Source organism: Ursus americanus, chromosome 23 (genome assembly GCF_024610735.1).
Source record: "Ursus americanus isolate L20-20 chromosome 23, mUrsAme1.1.p, whole genome shotgun sequence".
Classification (NCBI taxonomy): domain Eukaryota; kingdom Metazoa; phylum Chordata; class Mammalia; order Carnivora; family Ursidae; genus Ursus; species Ursus americanus.
In genome coordinates this window covers 15,003,705-15,030,248 of record NC_142149.1, presented here as the reverse complement: position 1 = coordinate 15,030,248, position 26,544 = coordinate 15,003,705, and the positions used below count along the sequence as shown (strand labels likewise).

The 26,544-nt window shown below is 35.3% G+C and overlaps 1 protein-coding gene and 1 long non-coding RNA gene across 19 annotated transcripts in view; one reads left to right on the top strand and one right to left on the bottom strand.

Moving 5' to 3' along the window:
• TANC2 (tetratricopeptide repeat, ankyrin repeat and coiled-coil containing 2) overlaps positions 1-26,544 on the top strand; it is a 354,211-nt gene that overhangs the window by 174,158 nt on the left and 153,509 nt on the right. For 7 of the 18 annotated variants that reach the window (XM_045814336.2, XM_087854228.1, XM_045814334.2 and 4 more), the window contains one exon: positions 8,645-8,755. The exons of the other annotated variants lie outside the window; for them this stretch is intronic. In XM_045814336.2, the coding sequence (XP_045670292.1) occupies positions 8,645-8,755 (111 nt within the window). The remainder of the gene's footprint in view (positions 1-8,644; positions 8,756-26,544) is intronic. 18 annotated transcript variants of the gene reach the window in all.
• The window catches only part of LOC148107934 (uncharacterized), a 126,857-nt gene that overhangs the window by 36,156 nt on the left and 64,157 nt on the right, over positions 1-26,544 (bottom strand). The gene's annotated exons all lie outside the window — the stretch shown is intronic.

The following is a 26,544-nucleotide window of genomic DNA, read 5'->3' as shown; positions in this document are numbered from 1 at the left end:
GGCATTTCTTTATGGGAAGATGTTAATTCAGTTTCCTTATGTGTTATATATCTATTCAGATTTTCTGTTTCTTGATGAGTAGTCTGTTTTGATCATTTGTGTCTTTCCAGGAATTTATTTCTTCTAAACTGTCTAATTTATTGGCATAAAGTTATTCATAATGTTCCCTTATAATCCTTGTAATTTCTGTAGAGTTGATAGTGATATCCCCTCTTTCAATCCTAATTTTGATAATTTGTGTCTTTGCTATTTTTCTTGATCAATCTAGTTTAAGGTGTTTTCAGTTTTGTTCATCTTTTCAAAGAATTCTGATTTCAATACTATTCTCTATTTTTATTTACTATTTAATTGTTTTCTGCTCTAATCTTTATTGTTTCCTTTTTCTGCTTGATTTTAATTTTAGTTTGCTCTTTTTCAGCTTTTTAAAAACATGAGCTATTTCCCTAGTAGCTTTTTAACTGTTATATCCATAAAACTCTTCTTTGAAACTTAAAAAAAAAGGTAAATTAGAAAGACTTAGTAATTCTCTCCAAATTAGCTTTTAGAAATAACCTTGTACTTTTGATTTTAATAGAAAATTAATGAACATTTGTTAAACTTTGTACTGAATTGGGAGCCATTCTGAAGTACATTTTTCTCTTCTTTAAACCTTGTGGCCCCTGTTTCATACCTTTATGTGGCACTTAGCTTTTTCTGCTTTATATCATGGCTGTTCTTACTCTTATCTCCATCATTTTATTCCTTCAGTCCAGAAGCTGTTTTAATCATGTTTGAATCCCCTGTAGCATCTAGTGCTGAGCTCTGCACATGGTAGAACACAATAACATTTTACTGAATTGAATGGAAGAGCTCTCTTGTACATTTTATGGTTGGTTTACAAATAGTTGTATTCAGTTTCCTAACAAAACAATTCTCATTTTCAAAGTATCACTCTTTGTATGTGAACGTTCCATTTAGCATTAAATTTACGTTTTGAGTGATACATCTTAATACTGCCTAATGATATGATAATCCCTAAAATCTATTCTGTTGGCTCTGTCTTTGTTTACATAGAAAGTAATTAGATTATAATTATTAGAGTTTTCAGTAATATGTTGTCTATATATAAACTTTCACCTCACCACTAGAACATGAGTAAGAAAGTACAAGTAAAGCATTTAGCCCTGATATCTCACCTCTCTATTTTAGTCAGTAGACAACTTTATGAATACATTTGTAATAACCCATTTTTCTTGAAGTTGTTAGTTGTGAATAAATAAATACACTAATGTACCTTCTCAAATTCCATTTCTTTTTGTTATTTCTGTGTAGTAGTTTTATGTATCACTGATAGTGAATAGTTCTATCCTTTATTGAATTATGTACAAATTTAAAATTATTAATGGCATTTCAGTTATTTGGATGTTGTTACTTTAGAGTTTTTTGTTTTCATCATTAGGAAGTTAGTATTAAAGTTTTTATATGGTAGTTTCTTTAAAAAAAACTTATTTTAATTTCTAAATTGCTGGATTTTTAACATATTGAAAGTCAGAAAGAATATTTTCCCCACATTTGGATAACTTCCATACTCTTTGTGTGATGTTCAAGTGAGCCCCTTCCTTTCACTGGGACCATAATGCCATAAGTTGATGCTGATTAACTAGTTTCTTTCTTTCTTTCTTTCTTTCTTTTTTTCTTTCTTTCTTGAATGGATATAGTTGCTGTTATTCTTGGAAAATGGTAAAACTATATAAGGTTGTTTTTTTACTCAAATAAAATGAATTCAGTTTTCCTCCTTCCTAACGCTGTTCACTATAATCAGTGGAGATAAAGAAGGTTCGTGTGTGAGCCTGTCATGGATAACTAGAGGCCATATACTAACTGATATTTATATTGGTAAACAAAGTTTACTTTACATTGCTGCACTGCACACATTTTGTATTTCACTTATATTTGCACAACTTTGAGAGAACTTGGATGTCTATTATAGTTTGTTGTCAAGAATATGCGCATTGTATCTCTAGCTACACTAATATATATTCAGATTTAAAATAAATGTGTTCCAATTATTTGATACTTCACGGCATAATATGGATATAAAACAACATGGAACAATTTTTATTTGCAAAGTAGAGTCAGAGAGTGGGGAAACTAAAGAGGATAGTGCATGGTATTTGAGGAAGTTGCAGGAAAAAGAAAAGTATATAAACATATATTTCATTTATTATGCTTTCATAGATAATCAGAAGAAAAGAGAACTGGAAAAATACTCTGCAGCTATGTATTAATTTTGTAGTTGGTTTTAGATCAGTAAGTTTTTAGATCAGTATATTTTTCATTATAAAGAATCAAACTTTCTCTGCTTGACTTATTTCACTTAGCATTATCTCCTCCAGTGCCGTCCATGTTGCAGCAAATGTTGAGAAATCGTTCTTTTTGATAGCTGAGTAATATTCCATTGTATATATGGACCACATCTTCTTTTTTTTTTTTTTTAAAGATTTTATTTATTTATTTGACAGTGATAGAGACAGCCAGCGAGAGAGGGAACACAAGCAGGAGGAGTGGGAGAGGAAGAAGCAGGCTCATAGCAGAGGAGCCTGATGTGGGGCTCGATCCCATAACACCAGGATCACACCCTGAGCCGAAGGCAGACGCTTAACCGCTGTGCCACCCAGGCGCCCCTGGACCACATCTTCTTAATCCAGTCATCTGTTGAAGGGCATCTCGGCTCCTTCCACGATTTAGCTATTGTGGACAATGCTGCTATGAACATTGGGATGCATATGGCCCTTCTCTTCACTACGTCTGTATCTTTGGGGTAAATACCCAGTAGTGCAATGGCTGGATCATAGGGTAGCTCAATTTTTAACTTTTTAAGGGACCTCCACACTGTTTTCCAGAGGGGAAATGGGATAGGCTGGTGATGGGTACTAAGGAGGGCACGTATTGCATGGTGCACTGGGTGTTATACGCAATTAATGAATCATGGAACTTTATATCAAAAACCAGGGATGTACTGTATGGTGACTAACAAAATATAATAAAAAAAATTATTAGAAAGAAATAAGAAAGAAAGAAAGAAAGAAAGAAAGAAAGAAAGAAAGAAAGAAAGAAAGAAAGAAAGAAAGAAAGAAAGAGAAAGAAAGAATCAAGCTGTTTCTGCAGTAGATTAGTCTTTATTTGATAAAGCTTGTCATGTCAAGGTCTGATTTCCTCTTTCTGCATTGTATCTGGAGGTTTTTGTTTTTTTTCTTTTCTTTAGACAGATACTTTCTCCTTGCAAAAAACCAAGAAACTATGTGAATTATAGTTCTTTTTCTTCATCTGCTTTTCACTTACATCTAGTCTATGCCAAGTTGTCAAATTCTGTTGGTTTTTCTTTCTCTTTTTTTTTTCCTACTTTATTGTTTTTGATTCTTCTGTTTTGGCGGAAGTGCATAACCAAACAGTAAAAGCTCCTTGGCATTCCCCTTCCTTCAAGTTGTTGCTTATGCCATTTAAGCACGATCATGAACAGTAATTAATTAGTTTGGATAGGTTAGAAGGGTGGTGTTCCCACCTATTTCCAGATTTTAACCACCATAGACTGGAGGTTAAGAAGGAGGAAATAAAGAATGTCTCAAATATCTCTCCTACCCTTTCCCCCGACTCTCCCACTCCAGGAAATTCATGGTACCCGAAGGTTTATTTTCTAAGTGTTTAGGAGCATATAAGATTCTGCCTATGAAAGCTCTGTTAAAAACTTTTTAAAATACAGTTTTCTCTTTCTGGATAAAATTTCCACTGTTTTCCTCCAACTTCCTTAATAGTTCTCCAGTTCATATCTTTTTCTCCTGTGTTTTCCTCTAAGGGTTTTAGAATTTTAATTCTTACATTTAGGTCTTTGATCCATTTTGAGTTAATTTTTGTATACGGTATAAGATATGGATCCAACTTCATTCTTTTGCATGTAGATAATCAGTTTCCCCAACACCATTTATTGAAAAGATTGTCCTTTCCCATAAAATGGTCTGGGTACCTTTGTAAAATCATTTGACCATGGAGTTTATTTCTGGAATCTCTGTTCAGTTGGTCTATATGTCTGTCTTTATGACACAATACCACACTGTTTTGATTACTTTATAGGAAGCTTTATGGTAAGTTTTGAAATCATGAAGTGCAAGACTTCTGACTTTGTTCTTTTTAAGATTGGCTTTGCTATTCAGGGTTCCTTGAGATTCTATATGAATTTTAGGATGGATTTTTCTATTTCTATAAAAAATGTCATTGGGATTTTTATTAGGATTGCATTGAATCTATAGATCACTTTGGAAAGTATTGTCATTTTGACAATATTAAGTCTTTGAATCTGTGAACAAGGGATGTCTTTCCATTTATTTGTATCTTTAATTTCAGCAACACTTTGTAGTTTTTCAGTGTACAAGTCTTTAGCCTCCTTGATTAAGTTTATTCCTAAGTATTCTTTTTGTTGCTATTTTAAATTGAATTGTTTTCTTAATTTCATTCTGGGATAGCTCATCATTAGTACCCTTTTGTGTATTGATTTTGTATCTTGCAACTTCGTTCAGTTTGTTTATTCTAACAGTTTTATTGTAGACTCTTCACTTTCATTTAAGGTTTTCTACGTTTACGGAATGTCATCTGCAAACAGAGATAATTTTATTTATTCTGCTCAGACTTAGATGCCTTATATTTCTTATTCTTACCTATAGCTAAAATCTTTTTGCCCTGCCTTCACATTTGACAGTTAACTTGTTTTAGACTGATCTTACTGAATATGCTTTTTATCATAAAACCAACTTTGTGAAGAGAGTTTCTTGGTACTTCATGTTGTTCTCATCTTAAATGTATCCTTCAGTTCTCATTTTCTGATCCTTGCTTTGGTTTGGTCTCCCCTCATACCTGTCTTCCATCATTATCTGAGTCCCGTGCCAGTTCCCTCCTAAAAATTCCCATCTGCTCTGAAACCTTTATCAAAGACAAATACCTTAGTAGTTATTTAAAATCCTTATTTTAGTGCCTTGATACTTGCTTGGATTAGGTGTGCTTCTCAGCATTATCTGCAACATTCCAGTTTACAGAGGCACCAACAGAGACAGATTTTCTCTTTCACTATTCACATTGCTGTGTGATCTGATTGCTCTTATTTCCCGCTCCTTCGTCTCCTCCCCAGGTGATCTTGGAAGAATTCATGAGTACAGAAAATATTGATCTCTCTTCAAAACAGGCCCCAAGTGATGGATAGTGACTTAGGACTCTTTAAAAATAAATAAATAAATAAAATAAAATAAAATAACACGACAGTTATATTGCTAAAAGAGTGACTAAAACAAAAAAAATCTTAACTTTGACCATATACATTAATACTCCTAGAGATGAGGCCTTGATTTATATTTTATAACAACTTTTTTTTACAAAAGTCCCCTTCCTGATCTGCTCTGATAAGGTATTTATAGATATCTTTCTCTAACCCAATACTCACAAACTTTAGCATGCATACAATCATTGGAGGGCCTGCTACACAACAATTGCTGGGCTCCACCTTCCACAGTTTCTGATTCAGCTGATCTGAGGTGGAGTCCGATCATTTACATTTTTAATAAATTCCCGGATAATGCTGTGCTGCACCACATTTTGAGAACCAGTGGTCTAAATCACACTATTTAATATTCTTTCTTTGCCCACATATTTCTCATTGTCTAACCTAGACCATTTTGACTTGGGTAATCTACCACCTTCTAAGTTATAACATGTTTTCTTCAACAGTATTTCCCTCTCAATTAAAAAAAATTAATTGGTGATATCACTGTTCTTGTCATTCTGCCCATGACATCTTAGACGTTTTTGTTTTCTTCCTTCCAACATACACACACAATTCAGACTTTACAAATCATGTTGAAATCTGTGATGGTGGTGACGAGGACAAAAACAGTGATAAAAACACCTAGCATTTATAGAGGACTTACATGCTAGGCACTGTTCGGAGCATTTTGTTTTAATTAATTAGTGTAATCCTTGCAATTCCCCCATGGTGTAGGTAATGTTTTTAAGTCCAAATAACTGATCGGAAACTTAGAGAAACGGTCTCAGCTAGGAAAAAATAGAATCTAACTTAAGCTTTCTGGTTTCAGGGCCCAGACTTTAATTCCTCTGCTAACCAGCCCCTCACTATTATACTACCATATTATATCACAGTAAAATACCTGGTTTGGTGTTAGAATCCTCCTATCCATCACATTTAAATCACTTTTTAAAAAATGGTCTGGTAAACCCTTTTGACACAGAATTCTTGTACTCAGCTGAATCATCTTCTATACCATTTTTAGAATGACGTGTGTTAAAATTCTAGGCTTCCCAAGCAAAATATCATGTGCTATCTTCCAAACTGACCTTCTGTGTTCTGCACCGAGCAGTATTAAGACTATTGGACAACTTGTCATACCTGTGATTGTACCCCCTGTGTTTGGACTTACAGCACTAGTTTTCTATAATTTGTGTGAGAGCAGCATTATAATCTGCCTTAAAAGATAATTTAAAGTCATTATTAAACATGTACGATATCCCATGAATGACAGTAGAGATAAAGGTAGGAAAAAAAGAATCAAATGTCCACTATGAAAAGATAACCTCAGTTGGAATTTCTAAGAAGGGAAAATCAAGAAGTCTGCATGGCATTGAGTTTACTGATCTCTGGGATCCTGATTTATCCCCTTGACTCCCGTCTCATAATTCTTATACATTCCTCATACCACCACATACCCTCAGTTTCTCTTGCCATCCTTCAATTTCTTCCTAAGTTGCTGATTTCTGTCTGACTACTAGCCTACTATTTTCATTATAAAAATTGTTATTAAGATTTTTTGATATATGGAATCCCTTGAACCAGGGACCAGTGCTGTCTTTGTCAGAACTCAGCAGGTAAAATAGTTATTCTGCTGCCATGATAAAAAATAATAATAATGAAATTCTAGTAAAGGACTTGATAGATGTAAGAATTAAATTATAATCATTTCTTGTATATAAAGCAATACTGGATAAATAAAATGTTTCATTATTTTTGAATTGGTTGGTGAGATTATGATGAAAGAGACTCTAATATTGGCTATTAGTAGCCTGCAGATCTGCATATAAATCACTTGAGATCTTTGTTTGTGATAGAGACTTTTAAAAATAGGCTCAATTATTACAGTTTTAGCGGAGGTGAGAGTTCTGCTATTCCAAAGCTTACTTTTGGTAGAGAACCATACTGTTAGCACCCTCAGCTCTTGTTGCTATGGAGACAGTAACAGGATTTATTTTGTTTTTTAACATACACTTAAAATATACATACATATCTTAAGATTTAAAATGTGATTTAGTTGCCTGTAGGCTTTGAGTATTGGCATATTTCAAAAGTACTTCTATATTTTTTAATACTTTATTATTTTTATCCTCCAGAGAAAATAGGGAATTCTGGCCATTATAACGACAAAGTTTTATATTACTTTTTACAGGGTCTTTTAGGAATAACTTAGAATCCCCTGTGGATCGGTAATGGATGAGGATTTTTAAGAACATGCAGAAACTTTTGAAAAAAGTGATGTGATCTTAAGCACTCCCATGTCTTGGACACCTATAGTTATGACACAAATATATAATGCATACAACTCAATTTCAGATTCAAGTGATACTTTTGAACCAGTGTTATGCTGAGCACTTTTACCCTGTTGTAATTTATTTAATGACACTCAATTTGAGAGTGTTCAAGTAATCTTCATAATTTTAATTTTTAATGTATTAAACTGATTACTTAAATGTGTATCAATAGTGTTCCTTAACTCTTCCCCCTAAAAATCAGTAAATAGTACAAACCCTTGATAAATAGAACTCTAAATTCGTGAATTATACTTTTTATTTCATTCCTTACAAGAATGAATGGATTCCATGGCATGGAATATTACTAATCCATAGAAGTCCTGAGTATATGTGCAACTAAATCACCTCTCTTTACCTTTAGCATCCAGTGTCAGACTGGCATGGCCTAGCTCACATCTTAGTCCACTAGCAGTTTTGACTTCTTACCTTAATAGTTGAGCTGTTAGGTGATTGATTTCCTTTTAAGCTAGGTAGATTAATCCTAGTTACAGTATTTATCACAACTGAGTGTTATAGCAGTTATTTCTGGAAAGAAAACCTTTGATTGCAATTGTTATAAACAGAATTTTAAAACTTAGCCCTATACTTTCCTCAGTTCATACCTTTATTTAATGGCAAAGAAAGACAAAATAGCTCTTTGCTTTCTAAAGAGAGAAAGTAGCTAAAGGTAATAGACAATTGCAGCTTAGGCTCACAGTTTTGAATATTAGGTTTTAGCTTTTCCAGTTTGCAGAGACTTTTTAACAAGACCCATCTCCTCTATGAAGAATGCAGTTCATTTTTTTTTTTCTGGCACAAAAAAATAGGGTAACCTGATCTGAGTCTGACAGAGTGTGTCGTTCATGTAAGTGCTTCCATCTGTTGCCTGCTGTTCCCCTTACTCATGACCCCTCTATGTTTCTCTCTTTCCCTTCTCCTTCCCTGTTTCTCTTTCCTTTTTCTTCCTTCCTTCCTTTCTGTTTTCTTCTCTCTTTCTCTCTCTCCCTTTTCCCTCTCCCTCTCTCTCTGTCTCTTTTTTTGTCCTTAGCCCCTCTGAGGAAGGCAAAGTTTGTTGAGAGCCCACGAATTCCAGAATCCGAGCTTGGCTCACCAACCCTCGCTTCAGCTCAGAAACTGGACGTGGATGCATACTGCCCTGGTAAGCATGCATGCAAAGTGTCTGCTTTGACAGAGGGAGGTTTGGATCAGGCCCATCCAGCAGAGCAGTGTTTTGCATGTATACTATTCATAAAAACATATCCGTAACCCCTTTTGCAACTGATTGTGTATTTTCCTTATTAGAACATAGTTTTCCTGAATATCCTTTTTGACTCTTGAAGTAATGATGAGTAAGTATTGAAATCCATTTCAAGGATACTTTTCAAAAGAATTAAAATTATTTTGGTAGGTAAATGTTTTCAGGGTGATTTTTGTGATTTGAGATACTTGAAGAAAGATTGCTTTAGCCATGTGCAAACAAGAATATTATAGATATGAATAAAATATTCATTCAACGCTAGCCCTTATATATGACCTACCTTTTCTAACTCCCATTGCATTTCTGGACAGTTATAGAAAATAGTTGTAATGTTGGAAACATTAAACTTAAATTAGAAAAGAAGCCTTATAGGTTCCCAATTTGGGCTCCTGGACATTCACTTTTAGAAATACCTCTTCTCATGAATGGCCGGTGAGCACATGTGGGAGTTCACTAAAACCCTTCTCTTGTGGGAGCCAAGCTGAGACAGAGTCATTCTCAATGCTTAGATTCTTGCAAACGGAGAGGAGTTGCCTGGCAACATCCTTTACACTCACTCTACAGAGAGTCTATAGAGCTGTGTCAGAAATGTTCAAAGATCTAGTTGGGCATCCAGATCAGAGCTTTAGTAGAGGGCCTTAGAAGACTTGGTTTTAGGTCTTTTGTTTATTCCTGCTCATTAAAATTGATGTTATACCACAGAAGGAGACCACTACATATTTACAGCATTAGGGTCAGCAGAATAAAATGATTTTTAGTTCCAGGGAAGGTATCAATAACTCTAATCTGAAGTATCAGGATCATAGAGCTCTGAAGCCAAATAAGACATGTTTAATGGAAAAAGGAAAAAAAAGATAATAGGTGAAAACCTGGAACAAACCTAATCAGAGACATTGATTGTATGGATCAGTTTTAAGTACTAGAAGACCTTGGGGATTTTACTTTCAGGGTGCAGAATCCTGGGTTTCATCGACTGTCAGAGATGACTCTTTTTAAATCAATCGCAGTTATGTATTAGGAACAGCTTTTCCCTGTCTAAAAGGAACAAAATAGCTCTTTAAAAGGCACCCTCGCACTTGGTTAGAAGGATCTTTTTCATGTTTTGAGGTACTGTCACACTTCTTGGGCAATGGAATAGTGTGCTTTGCATTTCTTCATGCGAATTTTAGTATAATAAAGTAAAACAAATAAAAGCACTAATTCCCTATTCCTGCATTGAGTTTTGGGAAAGAAACTCTGTTGGAGGCCTTTTCTTTCCCAGATTTGCAAGTCTGAATGACTGTCAGGGAGACTAATTTTTCACTTCCTGATTGTCCCTCTGACATCTTCAATCTAATCTAGCCATCTATCATCAAGAAGCAAGGTAGCTGCTGTTTGTTGGAATGCCAGTGCTGAATTCCTATGAAAAATCTTATCCACATTATTTTTTATGTATATTTCCCACAAATATGAGTCTTTGCTCAGTTGGAATTGAACCAAACTAAGCCTCAGTTGAAACTTTCAGAAAGCCAGGAAAAAACTAAAATATGTTGCCAGAATGTTAATTGCCATGCTCCTCAGTCTCGCCTTTTCTTATCTGAACAGATTTAATGCACAGAAACTTCTTAGTGTTTTACTCTTTTATAATGAAGTTATTAAACTCTCCGAAAATACGTTTCTACTGAGATAAGATGAGTGACCTGGAGGTTGAAGCTATTATGTTCTACATAGTACCAAAACTTGACAATGAACAGATGAATTCAGTATACTCACAAAGCAAGCAAATAGTCCCTTTCTTTTGAATTTCTCTTACACAGGCTATCTAACAGAACCGTGATCATGTTTTATTGTATATTTAGATACAGTCACTCAGTTAAAACTGTTTCTCTTCTTGTCCACCCGCTTTATTCATTATCATATACAAATTTAGGAAAATAGTATATATATCTCACAGAGGCGACAGTCATAAATCGAAGGTTCAAGCAGTGGCTTTCAGATTTCGGCATGCTTCAGAATCACCAGGAAGCATTGTTTAAATGCAGATTGCTGGGCACCCTCAGAATTTCTGATTCAGTAAACTTGGATTAAGTTGAGAATTTGCTTTTCTGACGAATTCCCTGGTGACGCTGAAGCTGCTGGTTGACGTTCCACACTTTGAGGAACAGCTGAGTTACAGGACTGCTGCAGGGTGCTTACAAGCAGTCCAGTGAACAATTCCAGAAAATCATTCTGCTGTTGACTTCTGAGGATGTTGTTTCTGTATTATCTAAACTTAAACCTTTTGATGCTTGTACTTTAGGTTGGAAGAATAAAGCTTTTGTGTCTGAGAAATAGACATGTCTTTTTTTGGTTGGTTCTTTTGTTCCTGGTATCTGTGTACCTATGTCTAGTTTTCAGTATTGTCCTACATATAAAAGGAAATCGTGGCTCAAACCAGAACAAGCCATTGATATTTCGTCTGCAAAGTCTAGGGAAAGCTATACTGAGATATAGCAGTTGATCCAGAATATTTGTCTAATAAATTAAGGGATTCGGTCTACATAGCATTAGATTCTAAAATACCTAATTTGCATTTTACCATTCCCCAAATCAGATTTGTTGTATGTGGAAAATATGAGGAAAACACAAGTGAACAGTATGTTTTGGTTCTGTGCTTAAAACCGTAGGACATGATTGATGATGTTACATAACTGACCTACCAGAGTGTAGGTGATGTTAAGTGAATTGTGTTTGATAATTGTCTTGCAGCGGGGAAATTTAGACCTAGAGAATTTAAGTGATTTGTGTAGTGTCACAAACAGAATTTATTGTTGAACTCTTGAAGTGGACACAATGTAATCCAGGAATAGATTGCCCATAATTCTGGTACTGTTTTAATTCCATAAACACCCCTTAACTACCCTTAAAAAAGCAGAAAATTCAGTTTTTATATATGAGACTGGGCTACAATCTATTTTTAGGGTAACCAGCTGATATCAGTGGTTTCAATAAAAATTCCCAAGGTAAGAGAACGGATTCATCCTACACTCTCACTTTCCTGCTTATGGTGTTATTTATTAGCTGTGTGGTTTTAGGCAAGTCACTTAACCTTTCTGAGCTTCAGTTTCCTTGTCTGTAAAAATGGGAACAATAATCTTAAATCAGATTAATACAAAGCACTTAGCAGAAAGCTTGATTCATAGTAAATGCTTATAAATGTTAGCTAATTTTGTTATTATTATAGTGATAATCTTGAAGTATACTACAGGGTGTTAAAGTGTTTTCTAAATAATCAGAGGGGGAGGAAGATGTAAAGGTGTAGGGTCATTTTTATTTTACTTATTTCATTTTTTTAGTATTTATTTATTTTAGAGAGGGAGCAGGGAGGGGAGGAGCTGACAGAGAGGGAGAGTCTTAAGCAGGCTCCATGCCCAGCACAGAGCCCAACTCAAGGCTCAGTCTCAGTACCCTGAGGTCATGACCTGAGCCAAAATCAAGAGTCAGACGCTTAACTGACTGAGCCACCCAGGTTTCCCTAGGGTCATTTTTAGTTAAATATATCTTGTGTTTCAGTTCTGATTCCCCCCCCCCGCTAGTCATGTGATCCTAAACATGTAATATAATGTCTCTGTGCCTCAGTTTCCTTCACAGCAACATGGCATATACCATGATGTTATTTCTGTAATTTAACATATTAAATACATATTTGTATAGATATATGAATAAATATATATTCATAGGGAAAACATTGGTTGCCTAAAGAGAGAGAGAGAGAGTTAGGATTGGTTGGGAAGTCAGTAGAGAGCGGGATTGGTGAGATAATGTTCATGTTAGCAGTGGTTGTAGCTGGTTGGTGGGATTACAGGTGGGTTTAATTTTCTTTCTTGGGCAGCATATATTAGTGAATGAGAGCTCGAGTTCTAGAGTTAGATCTGGGTTTAATTTCTGACTCTGTCGCCTACTAGTTGTAACTGTGTGTTAACTTTCATAACCTTGAATTCTTTGTAAACTTTGATAAAAATAGGTCTTCTATGATAGGTTTATCTCATAGGGTTGTTAAGATTAAGTAAAATAACATATATGCCAAATGCTTACTTCAGGCAAAATAAACGGTAAGCACCTTTCCTGTTACTGTTGTTCATCATCGTCATTACACTTTGTTCGTTTTCTAAAATTTCTGCAATGGCTTTGTACTGAAATTTTGTAGTTATCGGATGCCACTAAAGGATGGTGATACTCTTTATACCTTTGTTTCTTAAGTTTTTGTATTGGGTATTATAATAATACATCAACTGTAGAAACGAATCTTGACACAGATGGCAGGCCAACGCAATAGCTTTATAGGACTTTTGACTACATCTGCAAGGTTAAGGGCCAAAGTCCAGACTGGTGTTCTGAAAATAGACGGCTTTTATCCACATCGAATACTTTCAGAGAAATTTGAGATTAATCTTTTTATAATAGATCTTTTAAATCTCTTTAAAAATGGCACTGTCCTTCAAAGGACAGTGTTATTTAAGATGACAACAAGATTAGGATGTATTTGAAACTCAAGAATGGAAGAGAATTTTATGATAGTTTTTTGGTACATATTCATATTTATATATTTTTTGAATTCATAAGGGATTTTTTCCTCTGGATTTCTTATCAGCATTGTACATTCCATTGGGCAAGTACAAGCCACTATAGATAAATGTTTTATAAAAAGTGAGTAATTCCTTGAACCTCTTTTCCCAACTCTTACATAGTTGTGGTCATATTCTTTAAAAGAAAAGGATTATTTGTTTTCTCATCTTTTTCTTTCTTTCCATTTTTTTTTCTGAAAACATTATCAAATGTTATCTTTGTTAGTTAGGCATGCTTCATTTGTTTTGCTATGAATTTTATACTTAAAATTATATTTTAAAACCCTCTGTATGATTTTTGATGGGCACGTAGATACCAGGAGCCTTTTCTTGTAATTCACATCTTCTTCTGTGTTCTGTTTGTATTCCCTATGTCTACTATGTTGTAAACACAGTAAGTGTAAAGCAGTAAGTGTTAACCTGACTTAAATTGATGAGCTTTAGGGGTGCTCTAAACTGCTTATTATACACAAACATGATTCTGTGATGTACATGTGTGCTTCTTCCTTTTTTAGATTTTATTTATTTTTGTGAGAGAGAGTGTGTGTGAATGAGCACATGGTGGGGAGGGGCAGAGGGAGAAGCAGGCTCCCTACTGAGCAGGGAGCCTGATGCGGGACTCGTTCCCAGGACCCTGGGATCATAAACTGAGCCGAAGGCAGACACTTAACCGACTGAGCCACCCAGGTGCCTGAATGTGTGCTGCTTTCTATAACAGCCTCCCAGAGCAGTCTATGACACATACTTTACCCACCCCAAATAAAGGAGAAAAGAAATACTGTTGTAAAGATTGAAATGAAACAGCAGCTGTTAATGGTATAGCTATTAGAACGTGTGTGTGTGTGTGTGTGTGTGTGTGTGGATAGTGGACAGACTTGTAAATGGAATGAAGGGAATAACTGAAAGACAGTACTGCTCTAATCACAATGTGAAAGTCAATATAGAAAGGAGAGCTCAGAAGCAGAGAGAAAAGCTGAACATATTTCAGTGTATTTTAAGTATGAGAAACACTGCCTGATTACTGGTTATGAAAATAAGTATGCCAAAGAACCAGAATATGAATATGAATAGCTTTTCTTGCCCACACTTCCTTATCCACTAGTAAGTTCTTAACATGTTAGAAAGTTATTTCAGTGCACAGTGATTTGTTGAATAAAATGTTGCATTTTGATCATTTTTGTTTTCCTGATTTATATCTTATCATTATTTAAAAGATAAATAGTCTCATCCCACAAACTTTTAGATTAACTTTTCTCAAGATGTTTTGCATCACAAATTCTAAAGACTTGGCCTATGAATGTGGTGCCTAGATCCATAAATTAGATATCCGAAAGAACAGTTTTTCCATTAACTGAAAAACATTTTAACTTACAGTTTTTGAGGCAGTAAAATGCACTAGCGTAGACTACAGACGTTGGAGCCAGAGTGCCTGTGTTCAGATATTAGTTCTGTCACTACTTGAGTGACCTCGAGCAAATAACAACCATAAGAAATTAATTTCCTTATCTGTAAGATGGAGCTTGTAATATTACCTACACCATAGGAATGCTGCAAAGATGTATTAAAATATGTAAAATAATCAAAACAATTATGTATGTGGTCCATAGTGCTATATAAATCTTAGCTACAGTTAATATAATGTTTTAGAAACTTTAATGCCTTTTATTTAAGAACGCTGTGGGTCAGACTATCACCCTTTTTAGAGTACTTTGCAGAGGATAAAATCGCACCTTTAACCTGTAGTCATTGGTTGTTTTTACAAGCAATCTATGTATATGTATGGATGCTAAGTTGTGTGGGTTTTGGGTTTTGGTTTTTTTAATGGAAACAGTTTTTCACAGTGGTAAGTAGCTCAGGCCCTGGGATCAGACAGGCTTGGATTCAACTCTCGCTGTGCCACATATTAGCTGTGTAACTTTTATTACTTTATCTTTCTAATTCTCTGGTTCCTCGTTTGTAAAATGAAGATAGTAATATCACCTACTCCATAGGGTGTTTGTGATGATTAAATAAGATAATATACATAGTTTACTTAGCTCAGCATCTGGAACATCAGGTACTATAGTCATAATAACTTTGTCTCACATGTATATATTATTATAAATTTATTTCTGAAAATAAATGTAGTTTTATGTCTTTCTTTTCCTAAACCGTACGTAAGTTCCTGCAGCCCAACGTCCATGAAAAATTCTCTGGGAGGAAGGAAGGGACAGAAAGGTATTCTTGACTTGTGTTTTGACACCCAACAAACTCGAGATTTACGAATTCTATATGATGTCGCCAGTGCCACCCTTTATTTCTAAGTCACTTAAGATCTTCCTTATCTTTTTGTTTGTGTTTTTCCTTATCTAGAAGTTATGCATTATAACATTTACGCTTATGAGACTTGTGGGAAGTGTTGGTTAAATTCTATTTATTTTCACTGAGTACCCTTGAAAATAGATCCTGTATTAGTGATCTATTGCTATAAAACAAATTACCATAAAACAGCAGCACTTGTTATCTCACAGTTTCTGTGGGTCAAGAATTTAGATGCAGCTTAGCTTCTTTCTGTGGCTCAGGGTCACTCATAAGCTGCAGGTCAAGTTGACAGCCTGGGTTATAATCATCTCAAGGCTCAACTGGGGAGGGATCCTCTTTCAAGTTTATGTATATGGTTGTTGGAAGGATTTGGTTCCCTATGGGTTGTTGAACTGAGGGTCTTAGTTCCTCACTAGCTTTACAGCCCGAGGCCACCTTCAGTTCCTTTTCATGTGGATTTCTCCATAGGGCACCTTACAACATGTCAGCTTGCTTCATGAGAGCAAGCCAGCAAGAGGCAAAGTGAGTGCAAGCAAAATGAAAGTGGTAGCCTTTTATAGTATAATCTCAAAAGTAACGGGGCACCTTGCTGGTTCAGTTGGAAGAGCATGCGACTCTTGATCTTGGGGTTGTGAGTTTGAGCCCCATGTGAGGTGAAGAGATTACTTCAATAAATAAAACTTTTTAAAAAAGTGACATCCTATCAGTTTTCGCCATATTCTGTTTGTTTGAAGCAAGTCACTACATCCAGTCCACACTCAAGGGAGTAAATTGGAATTTTGAGGAAAGTTGTTTAAATGGAACAACAAATTTTTCTTTTTTCTACATATTTGTTATGTGCTATTCCATGTTCTGGAAACATAAATCTTTCTCATCCTTGCATTCCAATAGAAAAATTCCATATATTCCTAGTACCCATCCTTTTTATATTCAGAAATTTCCTGCTGTGCTTCTTATAACTATCTGTAGGTCTTTCCCCTTGCCTTATCTGTACAGATTATTTACAGATTACAAATTATTAATCTGTACTGTTAAGCAATTTATAATCAATACTGTTATACCTTTAAGTTTACCGTAATGTGTTTTGACTTTTATAGAAAAATATGTTCAATGAAAATAACTAATATAAGGTTATTTATGCCACTTTCGTGAGGTTTGGGCTTGGAAAAATCTGTCTCGTGGTGCCATATTAAGATTCTGATGCTGCAGCTAACATTTGTGATTTGTTTTTCTTGATCAACGTAGAAAAGAAGAATAAAGAACAAAGATAACTTACCACCCCTTCACTATTCAAAAAATTTTTTTCAAAGTATGATATTATTCCTTACCAAGATGTAGCCAGTATTTAAACATATTTGTGCTAAAAAACATGCACAAACCACATACAGTATGGAAGATCACTATATCCAGTTATCATCTTAGATTGTATTCATTGTATTAGAACAGCTATTCTTACTTAGCACAGGGTTTCCTAAACTGTGATCCAGGGAACTGAGATGTTAGTTTATGCTACATGAACTGCACTAGACTACAAGATCTAGGAGTGTGGGGTTTGTCCAGCTTTTTCATCACTGTATCTCTAGCACTCAGACCAGGACTGTTATTTAATATTTAACAAATACTAGATGAATAAGTGGTCCACTATAAAATAATAGCAACTACTAAAAAATGGAACATTTTACAAACAAGGAAAATAGTAGAATAAAAGATAGAGGTAAATTCTAGAGATAAGTAATAGTAGATACTAAGGAGTATATGAAGCATACTCAAAATCTCTTAAGAGCTGCTGTGTCAGATACCATGTACACACCAACCAAAACATTCAGCAGATTATTTGGAAACTATTAGAATGATTTGAGGAAGAGTTTGTGTTACAAGCATATCTTTTGGCATTAGACAAGCCAATCCTTGAAGAAAGGGCAGCTACTGCAAGTACATAGCTTCAGCTGGATTCCCCACTCCTCATCTTTCAATTGACTCAGGGAGACTAAAAGAAAATGCCACATTTAAACAACTGAAGGGGCACCTGGGTGGCACAGTCGGTTAAGCATCCAACTTGGTTTCCACTCAGGTGATGTTCTCAGGGTCATGAGATCAATCCTGTGTTGGGTCCATGCTCAGTGAGGAGTCTGCTTAGGGGCTCTCTCTCTCCCTTTGCCCCCCACCCCTGCACTCTCTAAAATAAATAAATCTTTAAAAAAAAAAAAAAAAAAAACAACTGAAGGACGTATTAAATTCTTGTATTCACCAAAAAAAAAGTTCATAGGAGCTGACCCGGAGAGTACATTCTAGACCAATTCCCTGCTTTCTTCGATAATACTTCAGCTTTCCATTTCACATTGTCAAATGTACCAATCACTACCCTTCCTTGTTGAAGTTTCTCTAGACTCTGAGGTCATACTGGTCATTCCTTTAAAGGTTTTAGCTACTGGTTCACCAGAATTCCTGCTATCCTATGCATTTTGTGTTTAAAACGCCCCTGCCACTTTTAAAAAATATATTTATTTAAGTAATCTCTACCCCCAATGTGGGGCTCAAACTCACAACCCAGAGATCAAGAGACGAATGCTCCACTGACTGAGCCAGCCAGGCACCCCTCCCCTGCTGCTTTTCATACAACTGTCTGTAGGTCTTTCCCGGTCTGTACTGACTGTTACAGTACAGTGAAATAATTCTTTCTAGAATGGTGCTTTTCTCTTTAAGTCTGTGTGATTATATCATGTTATGTTTAATGTGCAATTTCTAGAATAAATCCCAGATTTGGAAGTCAACAGAGAGTAAATTTGTTATTTAGACAAACGTGAGTTTTGAGGATAATACTTTCCTTACTGTGACCAGTGTATCCATACCTAGCTTTCCACATTAGAATAAATTGTGCTATGGATGAGGAAATTCAGGCCAATAGGGGAATAATATGGAGAATACTGCATTACAGAAGTAATGCTTTCTTACCATAATTTGTATCTCGAATGTATGTATATTCAAAGCAGACGTTAGAAACCTCAGTTTAAAACCCAAAGAAACACTCAGTGAGAAACATCAGTCTTAGAGATTTCAGTGAAGCATTTAAGGTTCTTGAGCTTGTCAAATATTGCTTTTTATAGCAGCCAAATAGTCATCACCATATATCATTGTGCACATAATACTTCTTGTACATTGGGGGTAGTTTTGTAGGCAAGGAAACACTACTCTAAGTGTTGCCAGCAGTGAGTACTTTCTATATATCCTGTCTCTGCAATGATTCCTGCTTCAGTGGGAGAGAATCAGAAATAGGGTATTGTGATAGAAGATTATTAGCATTTTAAAAGCCTGGTTTTTTTTAAGCTAAGTGCCAAACTAATGAGTTAAACAATATGCGGAGGCCCAGGACACCTGGGTGGCACAGTCAGTTGGGTGTCTGACTCTTGATCTTAGCTCAGGTCTTGATCTTCAGGTTGTGAGTTCGGCCCAGTGTTGGCTCCACTAAAAAAAAACTGCAGAGTCCCTAATCTTTTAAAAATTTAATTTCTAAATAGCAAAAGGGAGAACAACTATGTAGGTGTATGTGTGGGTGACTTTTTTGCCCACTTATAAATGTCTAAGTTATTAATAAAAGACTACAGGATTATTAAAGATTAGATAAATTTACTTATTGTTTTTTAGGGAGCATATTTGTAAAAAAAAATTTTCCGGCTTTTATGAGATATAATTGATGTATAACATTGTGTAAGCTTAAGGTCTTATATATATACATTGCAAAATGATTGCTGATGAAATTTATGGACAGTCTCTCCAGAAAATTACACCTACATACAAAATTTTGCATAGCATCTGGGGTTTCAAAGAAATTAACAAAATATTTATGTTTGTTGCCTTATTATCTGAAAACTAGTCTGAACAAACCAAAGTTAATAAGAAAGGCTAACTGAGTGATGGACATTGGGGAGGGTATGTGTTGTGGTGAGCGCTGTGTATTGTGTAAGACTGATGAATCACAAACCTGTACCCCTGAAACAAATAATATATTATATGTTAATTAAAAAATTAAAAAATAATTTAAAAAAAAGAAAGACTAGCGTATTCTAACAAATTTGCATTATTTCTGACTCCTATTCCATACCCTAAAGCAAGCATCAAAATACTCCTCTCTGTAACTGAGAGCTTCCCTAGAAGTCGATTCGTTAGCTTAGGCCCTAGGTGAGTGAATTTAAAGAAGGCAGTAATTTGGAAGAGAAGGAAGTGTAAGTTGGAGGGATTCAGACACTTCCATTTTCAAGAAATGGGGGCCCTATAATTAAAGATTCCTTAGATTTTTATGTACCTACCCCAATTTAAGCAAATTTTTCCTCAGTTGAAGATTGACAGTGACCTCTGTCATTGATAGCATAACATGGATCTAGTTTTCCCGTCTGTCTCCAGGGGCCATTCATCCCTACTTTTCTGTCCTCTGGACCATTCTGAGAGGTAGTCTCAGAACTATGGAAAACATTTTAGACTACCATCTTAACCTCCAAACTTATATCTAACCTTTAAATAGTAGACAGATTTTTCTAGACACTTAATCAAAAACCTGTTTGGCAAGCACATGTTTAAAAATTAGGATTAGAATGCCCTCTTGCTGGCTGTACACTTTGCAGTTCAATATACATTTTTATCATTTCCTACTACCATTAGCCCAGCCATGACAGGCTAATAATATTATAACTGCTTGTATCCTGAAGGTATTTGAGTTTGCAATCTCTGCCATGGGTTACTGGGAGTTGTTGTTTTTTTAGGAGGTGCAAAGAAGCACTGGAGGATAGAAGAATGAAAATTTCCTTTATTCTCTCCCTATTAAAGCATACAATTTCAGGGGGTTCACAGACTTCCAAAAGAGCAGGTAGCAGAGGACCTCAGATCAAGAGTTCCTGATTTAGGTCCTTTATTAGCTTCCATATGTTACCATTTAGAATATCATTTGTTATTAGCTACTGTGGTTAGCTGTACCAGGAGAAAATACCATGCATGATTGAACAGTCGAAATGTGAACTTACTTTGAAAAGAAAAGAACTAAGGAGACTGTCCTCAACCAATAACTTCTGTTGGTGTTAGGGAAATATTTGCCATCTCCAGTGCTGTGATCATCAGATGACTCATTCTTATAGCTCTTCCACTGCTCTCTCCTTCCTCCATCTCCACCAATCATCGTCCCATAGACACTAGCTGTTTTCTACCACAGTTTTACAAGATTATATTAAGAATTATCTTAAGAGATCAACTATAGTACCATAACCTCATCACCTTTACCACTATTACTTTTGTTTATTATTTCTGCTAAGTTGTTTGTCTTTTCATACCCCTAATTATTTTTGTGTGCTAGATTTAATATTTGAAAATATTTGTAGAAATAACCAGAAGATAGGATTTTTTTTTTTTTTTTTTTTCCCTGCAGAGAAGATTTGTATTTGCTTCTGCCACCTGGGACCAGTTTGATCCAAGTTCAGAGTTTGTGGTTTCCCAGGCCAATCAGATGTCATGGTCAGAATTACAAGGCCTAGTTTACTTCTGGTTTATCTTTACACCCCCCCCCCCGGGGTACAGTTAAGGGTCTCAGCCCAAAGTGTAGGTTGCTTTACTAGATTTCCCACTCTTGGCAGATCCTAGGCTCCAGTTTTGTTCCCCTGACCTTATGAGACAGACAGAAGCACAGCTTAGCCGTGCATTTCTTCCCTGTTAACATATGCTTCCAGTTAAAGTGGCCATCGGTGCTGGGGGAGATCTCCATTCTGGATTTTCGTCTTCTTCCTGTTCTTGTCTTTTGATTTATCTCCATCTTGTTAGGTTTTTAATGCTTTTAAAAAGATTTTTAAGTTATATTTTGCCCAGTTTGTATTAGTTGTCATCAGCTAGAGGGTCTCCAGTTACTGAAAGGTCCCTGCCACCACCATTTCCTTTAGGGGCAGAGGGGGAAATTCTAGTATTTATATTTTTAGACTGCATTACACATTCTAAAGTGTTTAAAAAGAACATATTAATTTTGCATTCTGTGGTCTCCATGAAGATAATGGGAACAGACTGTACACTAAAACAGCCGTAGAACACTACCTCTTTGAATAAACCAGTCTCCTTAAGTTCTAGGAGCTATAGAATAAGAAATTGAAATGGTATTATTAGCCAGATGATTACTTGAAATGTAAACAAGTTCCATTTTCAAACAAGCTTTTAGAGTTGATTCATGGTCTCTTTGAACAAGTTGTCTCCTATTTGGACTTGGAAACTAAATCTCAGATTTGTATTTTGCATCAAAATTTTGCAAGTTTTGCCTATTGTGGTTATAGGACCCTTGATACTAAATTGTTGAAAAGCTTGGCCTTTCTGCTCCTGATCTCCATCTGGCCTCATTTGACCTGTTACCATTAGCTTAGAGAGGAAACTGTCTACTTTATCCAGCCACAAATCTCAAATGTATTTCATTGATCATTGAGATAAGTTCAACATTATTATGTTTTCTGCCTTTATCTTAACTTCTACAGTAGCCATATAAGTTCAGTTATAAATGTGAGCAGATGAAACTGATGTTTCTGTTGTTGCCAGGAAAAAAATTAAACAGGGAATAGGAGTCATCATGCAAAATGATTAGAGAATTTCTTTTCATGTTTGAAGGGGATCATGAGAAATAAGCTTACTACAGTCTGGCTTTCTATTGCTTGGCTCTGTTGCAAACCAATTTAAAAGGAATGTTCTTATCTGCTGGTTAATGTTTTATTAAAACATCGAGTTTCAAAAGCCACACAATGCATTTTTGTATTTACCACAAAATGACTAGTGTATATATTGAGGACTTACCCTTCTATTAATCCATGTAAATCATCTTTGGCTACTCTTAGAAGGCTACCCTTAAAAATCTAAAGGTATTATTTGTTTTATATAAATAATTTTTCTATTTATAAGTCTTAAAGAACATTGTTTAGAATTCATATATGTAAAAGTAAAACTTCATTTCAGTCCAGGGCATAAAATATGGCTGCTGTTTTCTGGTATCTTAACAGAACAATGATGCTGATTTTCTTCGTTAAAACTCTATACAGTGAGTTCTCTGATACAACAAATGTCTCATCTGGCCCCTAACCAAGTAACATTTTTTATAATGGCAGAGTAAATATGCTGTTTGCCCTAGGGAAAAGAAAGAGTTAAATGGTAGGTGAATCATCATGGCATTTTTCCACTGAAAGATTTTAAATAATTATTCCTCAATCATTTCTTCTCAAGGATCCAATCAAGAAAAGATAAACACTAAAATTATCAAAAACACCCATCTGGACAATTTAATACATCTTCTCCCTTATGCTTACAGTTATATCCACACTGCTTCCTGTAGTGACTAGTACATAGTAGATGTTCATTCAGTGTGTGTTGAAGGAATGAAATGAACCCAAAAAGGCAGGGGAAGGCAAAACGAAACAATTTAATATGTTATAAATTTGTGTAAATGACATAGATTTCTCCCTACTAAGAATATATCTTTTCACTTTCTGATTTGCTACGAAGGGGTTCATAAGCTTGAAGAACTGGAGCTATATAATAAGCCAGGAGCTCAGTTTTGGGAGAATGTGCCTGCTTTAGCACTTACTGTGACAAATAACAGCCCTGATTTAAACCACCACCCATTGTCCAATGTTCATTAGAAAAGGAAAAAGTTTAGGTAATCATTTAAGAACTAAGTAATGAAAATATAACCAGGTTTGCTTTGGGCCAAGCTAATCACAGTTTTTATAACTGTGAGAGAAAAAGAATGGGTTTCTTTATTTGATTAAATGTGGTACAAATTTCTGAGTTTTGAAATAGATGAGAACAAGTGGTTTATAATTAGCAGATCATAAAGGAAAATGTAAACAGCTCGATGTGAAAATGCTAAGAGAATGTGGAGAATTAAGAGAATCTATACACTGAGACTCTGTGTAGCCTGCCATGTTTGGGATGTAGATTAGGGGTGTGGATGCATTAGCTATTAACCATTCATTTCTCTTTTTTTTCCATTATGTTCAGTTAGCCAACATATAGTACATCATAAGTTTTTGTTGTAGTGTTCAACGATCCATTAGTTGCATATAACACCCAGTGATCATCCCAACAGGTACCCTCCTAAATACCCATCACCTGATCACCCCACAGGTATTCGTTTCTTTACAGTTTTAGTCATTGTCTAATTCCTCTGTGGTTTGGCTACTTTTAAATAGAAGATACTTTTTTTGCAAATATAAAATGTAAACCATCTCTGAAAGGAGAATTGGTGTCATCAAGGAAAATAAGGATGAAAATGTTCAGCACTTGCTTTTTTGCAGCATCCTATTTCTTGCCTGCATTGTATTTCTTACATAGTTTAACTTACTATGATTTAATTGATTGATTTTCTGTTTTTCCTCCATGAGACTATAACCTCCTTAAGAATAGGAGTTATGCCCTTTGTTCATAAATGTGTATGTAACACTTGACACGGTGCTGGACACACAGAAAGTACTCAGTAAATATTTCTTGAGTTAATGAATGCTTTCCTATATTCTCTATCATCAGGCGGATATTGTTAAAGATAACAGTAGGGGCTCCTGGGTGGCTGGTTAAGTTGGTTAAGTGTCTGCCTTTGGCTCAGGTCATGATCCCAGGGTCCTGGGATCGAGCCCCTTGTCGGGCTCCCTGCTCAGCGGGGAGCCTGCTTCTCCCTCTCCCGCTGCTTCTCCCTCTCCCTCTGCTGCTCCCTCCGCTTGTGCGCTCACATTCTCTCTCTGTGTCAAATAAATAAATAAAATCTCTTTAGAAAAAGATAAAAGTAAATAAAATAACCATACAAACAATTCATATTCAGCAATCACATATTTCCTGGCAAAATAATGAGGTGGTGGAGAACACAGGCTCAGGAGCCAGACAGCATGGATGTCAGTATTAACTCTGTCACTGATCTAACTCTGTAACCATGGGCAAGCAAGAACTTAATCTCCATGTGCCTCCCTTTTGCCATCTGTAGGGTAGCGAATATTGTGAAGATCAAGTGAGTTAATACATATAAAGCACTTAGACAAGTACTAGACACTAATAGCCCAATAAGGATTAGTTATTGTTGTTATTAATGCTAGTACTACTATCAATATTATTATTCTAGAAATAAATTTAAAACACTCTTTTAGAACAACATTAAGGATGCTGCATTTAATCCATCTTGAACTTAGAGCTCTATATTTTTGTTGAACTGGTAAGTCATGTAGAATTTGAATCTGAAAATCCTTCCCTCAGCTCTTTATCCCTAACTCTACTGTTACAAAACCAATTTCATCCATTATAAGAATTTTGAGTATAGCCTCCTCCAAGAGCCCTCTTGCCTCCTTTTCCTGCCTCCACCCTTCCAAGACAGGTGTCATTGTTTTCTTTCTCTGTGGTCCCCAGTACTTCCTTTATTTATAAAATATTTCTTGTATTCATTGGCTTCTCCTTATGCGTATGTCATAGCTCTGCTTTAAGTTATTAACTGGTACAAGAGCAGTGGCCAAGTAATTTTTAATTTTATACTAAACTTTGAAATACATATAGCATTGTTTCTTTTTTCATAATTCTAGACTTCTTTCTTGGAGGAAAAAACAGATATTGTGAATATTGTTTTATTCTCACACCCAGTGTCCTTAATACATGTTCTGTAATTTTAAAAAATTAAGCTATAAATACAGAAAGGCACACAAATCATAATTATATAGTCTTGATGAAATTCTCTGGAGCAAACACACCCATCTAACCACTGCCTAAATCAAGATATAGAACGTTACCAGCACTTTAGAAGTTTTCCTCATGCTTCCCCCCCATCATTATCCACTCTATAAGTATAACCACTATTATGACTGCCATTCTGTTATTTCCTTTCCCCATTTTCACACTTTGTACAAAAGAAATCACTTAGTATGTATTCTTTTGAATCTCTCTTCCTTTGTTCAATAGTATATATGTGAGATTCTCTTTTATTGCTGTCATATTTCGTTGTGCATCCACTATTGATGGATATTTTCAATTTTGGCTATTATGAACAATTCTTCTGTGAATATTTGTTACATATATTTTGATGCACCTATGTATACTTTTCCTTTTGGTATCTACCTAGCAGTGGATATGCTAGAATTTCCTATGTTCAGCTTAAAATTTTTCCCAAATTTAATGCTACCAATTTACATTCCCACCAGCACAGCAGTATTTGAATATTTTTTTTACCCTGTATTGTCAGGGTTGTTTGTTTATTTGTTTTGTGTGCTATTCTGCACTGTACATATGCGGTGATATCTCACTGTGGTTTTGATTTTCATCTCCCAATAATGTTGAATAGCTCTTCATATGCTTATTGGCCATTTGGACATACTCTTTTGTAAATTCTTGTATAGATTTTTTTGTTCCTCTTTTGATAGGATTGTCTTTATTTTTCTTATTGAGTTGTATGGATTCTCTATATATTCTAGAGAGAAGCCCTTTGTTGGACATATGAATTAGAGATATCTAGGGACCTTGCCTTTTTACCATCTTAGTGGTGTCTTTGGTGAACAGAAGTTTGTCTTATTAATAAACTTCGCTAAAAACCAGTCCTCTTTTGTGATTAAGTGCCTTTTGTGTCCTGTTTAAGAAGTCTTTGCCTAGTCCTAGGTCATGCAGATATTCTATTAGTTTATCTTTCGGGAAATTTATTGTTTTACCTTTCATATTTGGGTCTATAATCCATATGGAATTGGAGTTTTGTATGTAGTATGATGTAGGGATAGGTTTTATTTTTATTTATATCCTACTGGTCCATCATCAATTATTGAAAATACCATCCTGTTACTA